Below are 11,751 nucleotides of genomic sequence, written 5' to 3'. Positions count from 1 at the left end.
TTACAAGTCTTTATAGCCAAAGACCTTGTTTACTAAGATGCCATACAACAGATGTGTACAATCAGATAGTATAATTTCAAAACACAAAAAACTTGGGGCTTATCACGTCAGCCAATTTAAAAGTGATGGACCTCTGGATAACGTATTTCAACTTCTGGAAAAAAAGCTGAAATTTGAAAAAAAAAATCAACAATTATGAAATAATTGTTTCTAGTGTTAGTTATTCTTAAATATTCAAAGACAGTGAAAATACATTTTCACAGTCGTGATAACAAAGCTGAAACGTATATTGGGTGGTGCCATTCTATTCAAATTATTTCAGTATGCACTACGTAATTTGGCTTTTTCTAACATTGTTTGACTGAAAGTGAACTGACAACCATAAAAAAAATATTTTGGCCTTTAGTTCCGTAATAAAACCTTAACGTTTTTTTAACGGTTAGATGTATCTTGTGAGTCTTGACGCAGGAACAAACATGTATTTTAAAGTTACAGGAATACTGTTAACTATTACTGTAGGACTCGTAACAGGTAAAGTACATTTATTACAAAAATAAATAAATAAATAAATAAATAAATAAACAAGATTTGGTACAATACAAAATTTTAATATACGCTTAATTATATCCGAAAAAAAAACAGTAAAATTAACAACTATAAATTCTCAGGTACTAACACTTGAACGTAAAAGCATACCAATTATTAAAAAATCAGAAATTCTTAAAATTCTAAAATAAAGAGAAAAACAATAAAAATTGTTTGTTTCGGGGAAAGATGAAAACTCATTTCGATCTTCGACAGAAATAAACAGACATCTGCTACTGTAGGTTAGTATTCTGATCAAGGATTTCTAGGATATATCTCAAAGTATAGAGAAAGAACATGAGCATTTTGTAAAATACTCTACTGAATATTGAATATTCATGAAAAATAAACGGCATTAAGTTTATCATAATAACAAAAAGCAACTTGAGCGAGACCTTTTTAAGGGGACGCATATTGCTACATTCACAGTTCATACAGCAATGCGGAAGGGGTGCATATTCAAGAAATCGATGGTGGGAAAATAAAAAACATATTCCTAAACTGATATAATACTGATGGACACCTGTAATATTCAGTATTTTGTGGATAAGGATGTGGTACTATGAATGTAATAGGAAAACAGAGGTGTTTGTTAAAGTACATTCAACACAAAATATTAAGCTTTTGTATAAGGAAAAAACAGGTTTTTTACAATAACAGTGTTCCAAATAATGTTGAAGGGATGAGATTTTCTTTCTAACACACCAGGTTTGCTTAAACATGTAAAAATTTAACGCCACGTCAGTTCATCTCGGGATGGACGCCATATTTCTCATTGATAAAAAATGTAAACAAAAAAATCAGAGTGGGATTAGCATTGCAAGGGCATAACATGACATTCTACACAATGAATACCTTAGAACAGATATCTAAGATGCTACACAGATCAGGCGGGTTAAATGCATAATGTCGATCACTTGAAATTCATCTTGAAAAGGTGGTTAATTTTAGTTTGTTTACATGGTTTTTAATTTTGCCACGACTTCTCGGCGATTCACTGCAAATGTATTACTGCGCCGGACGAAAGGTAAATCTAATAAACAACGGGAGACAACTTAGGTGTCAGCACGTGTACGATTTTTAAAAAAAACATGTCGATGATTATGATTTTTTATCAAATAATGAATCCTATTCAGATATTCGTCTTTAATATTAGAAAATTATTAATTTCTGTGGACATTTGTCAAAAAATATTACCTACAGTGGACTACTTTGCGCATCAAACTGGTTTCCGCTTCAGTTGTGAGGCAATTCCGTTATACTTTTGACAACAATAACAAAACACAAAATGAATCAATAAAGTCACTTATAAACCGACTGCTACTTAAATCAGTGCAAGTAAAGTTGTTGTTACAACATTATACATGTTCGTTACGTTATGAGATAAAGTTTATCTTGAACTGCATAATCCATTAACTACGTTTACATGATATTGCATTTACAACTTATTTGACCCCATTTTTTTACGTGAATGACAGCATTCTCGTGCAACTCGTGCAAACAGAGTTATGAAAAGTATGGTGGAGAATTCAAGGACAAATTATAAATGACATTAAAATGAGGATAACTGTATATTCGTCCAGTTTTGATCATTGACATTCCTGCTGTGTATTAGTAACTTTTGTGAACAAGATTAGAATGTTGCTTTTGCACATATACACATTGATTGGACCTCTCAACCAAATTTCATACCTTATTTTAGGGATTTTTAAGACAGTACATTTTCAAAAGTTTGTTGAATGTGTTTTGATATTTAAGTGCATTGCAATTCATGAATACCAAGTTAAAAATTAATAATGGCAACATTTCTAGGCCTTTATTGTAAGCCACTAGACTTCTGTAACGATAAATGTTTAATGTATTAAGGGGAATATACTCTTTTAGTTTTGTAATGTGGCATTCCTTGACCACCGTATCTTTTCTTATGCACTACTTTGTAAACAAACTAAATAATGTGTTTTAGCTCACATATGCCAAATGAAAAGCAAGACAGTGAACTTATTTCACATTCTTTCTTTAAATTAGAATCTGTAGGACATTGATAAATGTTTGGACAAAGTGAAGCACTATTATTTTCGCACCAAAAAGTCTTAATTGTTTACTTTGAATGTACACAAGAAGTCTTATGTAATTCAACAATAACTTTCTTGTTTCAGTTTTTCTCATTTTTATTTTAGTGAGCAATCCTTTGTGTACTTATAACAGTTGAAACAGTATTCATTTCATTTACCAAAACCTTGTACTTTTTTGCAGGTAAATTTTATAATACCCCACCCACTTTTTTCTAATTTCAAAGTATGCGTCCCCTTAAGAATTTTTTTCATATTTCATAAATGTTGTGACGGCCTAAAATACAATATTTCTGAGTGACAGGCTCGACAACCTACATGCCTACGGCATGGCGTTTATAATTCCATTCCCACGACTTCACCAGTTACTTGCGGAGAAACGAATCTCTTCTAAGCAGAACAGGATTGCGATATGTTATATTCTTTTAGAAAATAATAAATGCAGATAATGCGATCATTCCTGAAAGATAGTATCGAAACATTAGTTTTTTACAGTAATTTCAAAACAAGTGGCCGTAAAAGTATTATTAAAATATCTTTCTATTTTAGGGTCCTTTCTAGATAGAAAAGACTTGTTTAAAATTTTACTTCGTGACTACCAGAAGGATTTGGCTCCGGCTGGCAAAGGCGGTGGACCAGTCGTTGTGTATCATTCTCTCTTCGTAAATGCATTTGAGAGCTTGGTAACTAACTTATTTTATATAACTATTTAAATGTTTAGTACTATATTAATATTATATATAGCATTGAAAGTAAAATACGACAGAAATAATAGGACTGAAAGTAACTTAACTTAAAAAGTTAATTGAATTGAAGAAGTAAATTGATACCGAAAGTAAAATAGGACTGAAAGGAAAATATGACTATTGTATTACCAAGGATATGAAATTACAATTTTCTCGGAGGAGTTTAGAAACTCCTGTCTCAATACCTGATCATCTTAGAAAGTTTGTGATGGATTCGTATAATTCCAGGCACACAATATTTCCAGGTGTTACAACCATACAGAGGAACAAAAAGGAAATTTGTTTATTCACAAAACATGTTGACACGGTTAATAGTAATATGCGTTAGTTAGGCCTACATGGGAAGGAAAATCGACTAAAACACGCAATGACACACCTAAATTTTTAAAGAAAATTTATCTGCTACAGTTGCTAGCGTATAAGTAATAAAACAAAAGAATATAATAGCTAAACCTACGATTTTTAAACTAGCTTATTCAATAGCAAAATGCAATATGATAAGTGTGTAATATAATAATATACATGAGATACTAAATAACAAACAAATAAAAACGGCAGAAAACATATGTCGACAAATTTGGTCTGTGTAAAACCTAAATCTGTTTCGCAGGAGAACAATGTTCTGACGCTTCAAACATGGGAATGGATGTCCTGGAATGACAATAGATTGCAGTGGGACCTTGGATCATACGGTGATGAAAAAACCCTGTTCATCCCCAGCAAGTTAGTCTGGCAACCGGATATCCTACTTATGAACAGGTAAATCAATCTATGCAAGGGGTGCTCAATAAATACGCAGTCTAGCTCTACAACTTTGTTCCCGTTGTGCATAATACAACACAACTAGTTTCCTTATTTATCCTACCTTCATGCAAAATAAAGGCAAAAATCGAGGGGTCAGATAAATTTTGCTTTATCTGGTCAGTGACTAGATAAAGCTTGGCGGACTACTTTTTGGATTTTTTTTAAAACGACGCCATCTTGTTTTTGAGAATAACTGCTAAAAAGACATATTTATGTAATTATTTTCATAAACGCGCTTTTATTAGGTACGTGAGACCATGTCACAAATGTATAGTGTATGCATACCGTATTTGCAATTACTACAAAAAGTTTTTATAACGGAAACGCTCGGAGAAACGGAAAGTGACTTATGTATAGGCTGAACACCACTAAATTCAGCTGTTCTTTATTTCATATAAAATCCACTTACTTCATAACGGTTTTTCGACATTTTCTAGCATATCAGATTTTCAGATAAAGAACTAGACCGCTACTTTAGAAAAACTAAAAGGGGGTGTTAACTTTTATATAAGAAAACTACAGTTCGATAAATACAACCCGCTGAATATACTACTTTTCGCTTCTTTCAATTTCTCCTTTCGAGACATTAAATTCTTACGCCGCCATTTTTATCTAGCATGCGATAGGAACATGCCGATTTCAATAGAATGCAAAGTGATACATACTGAAACGCGGTAGGGTAAAAGTAAGCACGTTGCTGCCGAGAAAATGCACTAGGAAAGGAAAAAAGATTAGTACTATTTATATTTGGACTACTTGTGACTAGACCTGCGGAGGCTTACATTCTATTTGGTAGTGATCAGCCTATAGCGTTTGTTCAGAATTTTAGCTTTCTAAACTTCAATCTAGGAATATATTGCATCTTGAATGGAGTGTTATTGAATAAAATCATCGAGGAAACGGTTTGCCTATTTGTTCTGTCAAGCGGCGATATGGCGTGTATATAAGTCTCGTCAATTGTTTTTTTTTTTTTTTTTTTTTTCCTCGGGTCACGTGATCATGGCGGATAGTGTTTCTGTTTTGTGCTCTGTTGAAAAAAGTAAAGTAATGTAGTTTTTTGGACTTTTGGAGGATAGTTTTGTGCTGGAATACTTCATATGGAACTTCTGAATATGCTGATAAGTATAGATGAACTTTTTTGACAATAATGAAAAGGAATTGATCTTGACTGATGTTTAAAAAAGCCGCCCGATCAGTTTACACACCAGTGACCACTACTGACCATCGTTAAGTTACCAAATAGCGTATTTACTACAGTTATAAATAGTGAATTTGTTACATATGACATCTTCTGAATCTACGCCAAACACAGGCCAGGCGAAGAAACGATATTTATCTTCACCATTTGAACATAGCGATAATAAACGTTTGTTCGCAGAAACAATGGACTCCGAAACCATAGTATCAAAGTCTGGAGTAACAAATGTCTCCTTCGGCCAGGAAGATTTGGAGAAAATAGCGGACGTGCTTAAATCCTCTTTCAAAGATAAAATTATCGATATGGTCAAACAAGCTGTAAGTTCTTCAGTTTCAGCGATTGTAGATGGTGTTTTGACTGGACTTGAGAACAAAGTCAAATCCCTTGAGTCTGAGAACATTCGTCTTAAATCAGAGAATGAGTCCCTTAAATACTCAGTCAGTCAGCTTAAAGCCACTGCAGAATCAGCGGAACAGTATAGCAGATGAAATAATGTTCGCCTTTCTGGGTGTCCAGAATCTCCAGGTGAAAATACCGACCAAATAGTTCTTGACATGTGCAAAAAAACTTGATGTTGACATTAACATCAATGAAATTGACAGGTCCCACCGGGCAGGGAAACGTAGTGACACAGGAACCCCAAGACCCATCATAGTAAAATTTGTGTCGTGCAGATCTCGCCAGCGTCTTCTTTAGGCTCGTACAGGATTGAAATCACACGGGCTAAATGGCATATACATCAATGAAGATCTCACTAAGCAACGTAACTTTGCTTTCTATACTGCCCGACTTCTAGTAAGAAATAACAAAATCGATAGCTGCTGGACTTTCGACGGTATGATATTTGTAAAGGACAAGCACCAAAACGTATATCGTGTCACATGTAGTGAGGTCAGATTCGAACATTGATTTTTTGTTAGTGTTCAAGAGTGTCCTAATTATAAGTGCAAACTGTACTGATAAGTTTTGTCACAGTCACTGAGATCACGTTTTATAACAATAGTACAGTTATCCTACTATTTATAGCTATGGTCATTATTATATTGTGTTTCACTGCATTGTATTGTGACTAAATCTCATCAATTTTCGTGCAAGGCGAAATATGCTATATCGTAGTTTGTTTTTTTTTTTGTTTTTTTTTTTGGTTGTTGTTTTTTTATTAATACCGATAGTTTTTTTTCTGTGACCTATTAACATACAATACCGTAAAATATGCATTATCGTCTGTAAGTTTGTGTTTTTTGTATATATTTTTCCTGTATTCCTGTTCTCTATGTGAACATTTGAGGATCAAATGATCAAAAATTTGACTACTTTTAATTCACAATTACCAGAACTTAACGTGTAATGTATAAATTTCATTTACATTATCCAGTTTGGTAAGAAATTCCATACATTCGCTGTAACGATTACTTGATCACAAACCTTATCTGCAAGCGTTGTTAAGGCATCGCCCACAGTGGCGGCCATTTGACCCAAAAATTTACATGCAAATTTTCATAAAATAAAAGATGACTAAATGGTAACAGTAAAGTCAGTAATTTTGTTATAATTATGTTTTAAATATCTATGTGAACATATGCAAGTAAAAGGATGTGCATTTCACTACCTGTATTATGCCTTTATTTGATATTTTTCTCTTGCCAAAATGACAAAATTTTGCAATTTTATGTGCAGTCAAACTCAATATATATTCAATATATTTAAAAGATAATTACAGCCAATTGTAAAGCAGACTGTGAAGAATAAAGTCTAAAGAAATTATTTTGAAATTTTACCTGATTACTGAATTATACACAAAAATCCCAATACCATCAATTTATCCAATTTGTGTTATCTGTTCACACATAATTTACATGTATATAAACAGGTGATATTATAGGATTATGTATAGGTTTACCTGGCTACCTGTGGTCAATAATGCATGTACAAACAACATTTTAAATTAAATTTACATGGGGTTGTCTTTTTGTGTCTTATGCAATAACCAGGAACAATTTTGACAAAAATCCATACGAGTTTGCAGTATACATATTGTACTTTGAAATGAACTAAATTTTGTCTTTGTAATATTTTTAATATTGGAGTTTGATTGCATGTAAGATTTTAATATTTTGGGGTAAACTTTCGGTCTAAACAAGACTCAGACATTTTACAAGCGGCATATGTACTATAAATCATCATATGCTTCTTATGTTGATGATAATTTGACCGGCTGTTACGGCTTTAGTGCTATTTTCAAGAGAAAAATACTTGGCCTGAAAATATGAACTGATACTGATTCGTGACTGCGGCGATGCCTTAAATGCCACTTAATATCCATACAACTCACTTTTGTCACTTATGATTTTTGTTGTTTCTTTTTCGTTACAAAATTAAGACTGTGTCACAAGTTTCAAGCAGTTTACAGTACCTCCAAGTAATCTCGTCACTTTGTCAAGTATTTTTTGTTCGCAATAGTTATATTTCACTACAAAATTAAGGTTCTAATAATCTCTAGGTTACAAAGTTACATTCTTACAAAGTTACATTTTTTGTAACTTTGAAACAATAGTAGCGTTATCCTGCTATTTGTAGATATGGTCATTATCATATTGTGTTCCGCATGGATTGTATTGTGATTAAAACTTTTCAATTTTCGTGTAAGGCGAAATATGCTATTGTAGTTTTGTTTTTATTAAAACCGATAGTTTTTCGTGAACTATTAACATACACATACTGTAAAATATGCATTAACGTCTGTATGTTTATTTGTGTTTTGCATGTTTTTTTTGTTTTTTTTTGTTTGTTTGTTTTTTCTCTAGTATTCCTGTTCTTTAAGAGAACATTTAAGGATCTGGTGGTCAAAATTTGGACTTCTTTTATTCATAAATATCAGAACTTAACGTGTTATGTATAAACTTCATTTATATTATCCATCTGCCAAATATATTTGGTTCGCAAAGTATATATCATTACACAATTAAGACTTGGTCACAAGTTTCAAGCAGACTTCAGTACTTTCTAGAAATTTCTTCACTTTCGTCAAAGTATTTTTTTTTTGTTCGCAATAGTTATATCTCATTAAAATATTTAGGTTTTTAATAATATCTAGGTTACAAAAAGTTACATTCTTTGTAACTTGGAAAAATAGAACATTTATCCTGCTTATTTATAGTTCGCATGCATTGTACTAATGTACAATTTTCGTGTAAGGCGAAACATGCTATATCGAAGTGTTTTTTTTTTCTGTTGTTTTTTATTATTAATACCGATAGTTTTTTGTGAACTGTTAACATTTACATACTGTAAAATATGTATTATCGTCTGCAAGTTTGTTTGTGTTTTAGTATATTCTTTTTTGTCCAGTATTCCTGTTCTTTATGTGAACATTTAAGGATCTAGTGGTCATAAATTGGATTTCTTTTGTCAAAGTATTTTTGTTCGCAACAGTTATATTTCATTATAAAATTAAGATTTCAATCTCTAGGTTACAAAAAGTTACATTTTCTGTAACTTAGAAAACTAAATTGGTACCTTAAAATTGTGATCTTATAGCTAACCCCGCGAGTCAATGTATGTTGTGTTATGTGGTTCAGTCCGTTTTTCAAAAAAGTTTTATTATTCTCAAATGTTTATCGTACTCTCTTTTCTGTACTTGACTTTTGTAAAAAAAAATGTTCTTGCTTGCAAAAATTTTATATTTCACTACAAAATCATGGTTTTTAGCAACTGATGCACTACAATAGGTTAATATTTTTTGAAACTCGGGGAAAAACAGTAAAAATGTTGTTTTACAGCGTATCCCAAGAGGCCAGGTCTACTGTGTTTCTCTCATGGCTAAGTCTGTATCAATGTTTTTCTTCTTTTTCCTTTTATCATCAGATGCTAATTGTATGAAACTGTACTTCTTAGTAATCTCCATACTTGTATCAAAATAAATTTTGTTCGCTTAAAATTATATTTCTTTACAAAACAAGGTTCATATAAATACTAGATTACAAAAATTAATATCCATTGTTATTCTAAAAACTACTTGTACCCCATATTGTTGACTAACGGCACATTTCACAAGACCATATGTTGTGTATGTTTCTGTTATGGCACATCTTGTTTCAAGATGTTTTCTTTTTTATCTTTAATTGTTACTTATTATAGAAAACTATATAAACTTTACTTCCTATTTAGAATTTCACTTTTGTCATTTTATTTTAGTTTAGATTACATAAAGTAATATTCTCTGTAACTCAAAAAATGGCGTAAGGCTTAAACTACAAGGTCATGTATGGTATGTCTTCTTTTATTTTTTTATTTTTTTGCTAATTCTGCAGTTTCAAGCCGATTTCTTTTTTATTATCAACGTTAATCATATGATCTAACAGAACAGGAGCAATACTTTCTATTCACTACTTTTACTTCATAACTAAAACTTAAACATCATAAAACACCATGCATTATAGACCTGGAGCGGCTGAATTTCACACCATATCCTTAATTTATACAAAATTAATCCTATTCCTTAAAATATCAGTCAACTGCATTGATTCCAGTATAATCTATCTTCCTTCTCTACAAATATGATTTTACTTTTCTCTTGTTTTTTGTTTTTGTTTCTTTTCTCCTTTGTTTTGACAACAACTCAGTATTGTTTTTTATTGTACTACCTGTTGATATGTTATCCTAAAGTTTTTACCAGGACTTTCTCTTTCATGGTGGCTTTCCTATTGTTTCTTCTGCTGTGTTCTGCAGTAACGTAATTATGAAACGTAAGTCATCTACCACAATGAGAGGAATTTATCTGCCTGTTAAATTCAGATTTATTTTTCTGGTGTGGTTATTGTTTTATTCTTGCTGTGATAGGTATCTGCCATTTGCTTCTCCTATACAACATTACACAACCTTAAAGTTCAGTTGAACAGTCGCAGATACCCAGTCAGCCAAAAGCAGATTAAAAACATATATTTCTCATCCTTGCTCTTTGGCTCTATTGCTATACTGTTTATATCCGTCCAAATTTGGAATATTCATTCACTTATACTTTTATCAGGTGATGTACATCTAAATCCAGGACCTGGATCGAATGATTCCATATCGTCATCATCCTCACTATCGACCTTTACGGAGCATATTGATCTCTCCAAACACATCTCCTTTATCCACTTAAATGTTCAAAGTATAGCTTTAAAGTTAGATTCCCTTTATGCAGAGCTAAAGGACTTCGATATCTTAGCTTTTTCAGAAACATGGTTACATAGAGATTTTCCTAACGACGAATTAATTTTGGAGTCTTTTTCACTTCCTGAGAGAAAGGACCGAGCAGGCGGATATGGAGGCGTTATTCTTTATGTAAAACAGTATCTATACTATAGAAGAAGGCGTGATCTTGAAATCAACGGTGTGGAATGTCTTTGGATTGAAATAGTAGTTTCTAACAAACATATTATTTTCGGTACATTTTATAGGCCACCAAATACTGATGCCTTTCAACACTCTTTGATATTAGACTCTATTCATCTTGCTTTTGATACAGGTATTGAAAACATCATTATTGCCGGTGACTTTAATCTTAACATAGCCAACCAGGTTTCTAGCAAAAAGTCAGTAGTATATGTGACCAGTTCTCTTTGACGCAGTTAATTGATACACCTACCATTTCACTGAGACATCATCCTCAATCATTGATCTAATTTTTACCTCAAATAAAAACTTAATACACATAAGTGGCGTTGGTGACCCTTTTCTTCCTCAAAACGTTAGATACTACTGCCCAGTTTATGGACTTTTAAACCTTAAAAAGGAAAATTTCCACCATTTTACCGCCACGTTTGGATATTCGATAAGGGTAACTACGACAGACTTAGGCAAATAACATCAACATTTGACTGGGACTCTCTCAAACATGAGGATATTGATAAGTACACGGAAAACATTGCAAATAAAATTATTGAGAATGCCAAAATATGTATCCCGAACAGAAAAGTACTGATCAGAGAGGGTGAACCGTCTTGGTTCACGAATGAAATCAGATTACTAATTAGGAAACGTAAACGTTACTATAGAAAGGCAAGACAAAGAAACACTCCGTATCACTGGGAAAAATTTCGAAACCTCCGCAATCTTCTGATTAACAAAATCCGTGTTGCAAAGAGTCAACAGTTGGATTTTCTTTCTAAAAAGTTAAAATCAGAATCTCAAACCAACAAAACTTGTTGGTCTTGTTTGAAATCTTTCATAAAACCATATTCATCCTCCTCTATTCCTCCCTTGTCATATGATGATAAAATTATTGAAGATATGCCTGGTAAAGCCAACTTGTTCAATGACTTTTTTGTTGGTCAAACACGTATAGATGAGAACACAGAACCCCCGC

The 11,751-nt window shown here is 32.4% G+C and overlaps 1 protein-coding gene across 1 annotated transcript in view; it reads left to right on the top strand.

Moving 5' to 3' along the window:
• Positions 1–392: 392 nt before the first annotated feature.
• LOC123536640 (neuronal acetylcholine receptor subunit alpha-7-like) overlaps positions 393–11,751 on the top strand; it is a 37,613-nt gene continuing 26,254 nt past the window's right edge. Inside the window, exons 1-3 of the mRNA XM_045319968.2 lie at positions 393–531; positions 3,204–3,337; positions 4,011–4,159. Of these exons, the coding sequence (XP_045175903.2) occupies positions 444–531; positions 3,204–3,337; positions 4,011–4,159 (371 nt within the window). The 5' untranslated portion in view covers positions 393–443. The remainder of the gene's footprint in view (positions 532–3,203; positions 3,338–4,010; positions 4,160–11,751) is intronic.

The sequence above is a fragment of the Mercenaria mercenaria genome, chromosome 17, assembly GCF_021730395.1.
Source record: "Mercenaria mercenaria strain notata chromosome 17, MADL_Memer_1, whole genome shotgun sequence".
NCBI classification, from domain to species: domain Eukaryota; kingdom Metazoa; phylum Mollusca; class Bivalvia; order Venerida; family Veneridae; genus Mercenaria; species Mercenaria mercenaria.
The sequence above is the reverse complement of the archived record's forward strand: the minus strand, read 5'-3'. Positions and strand labels throughout refer to the sequence as shown.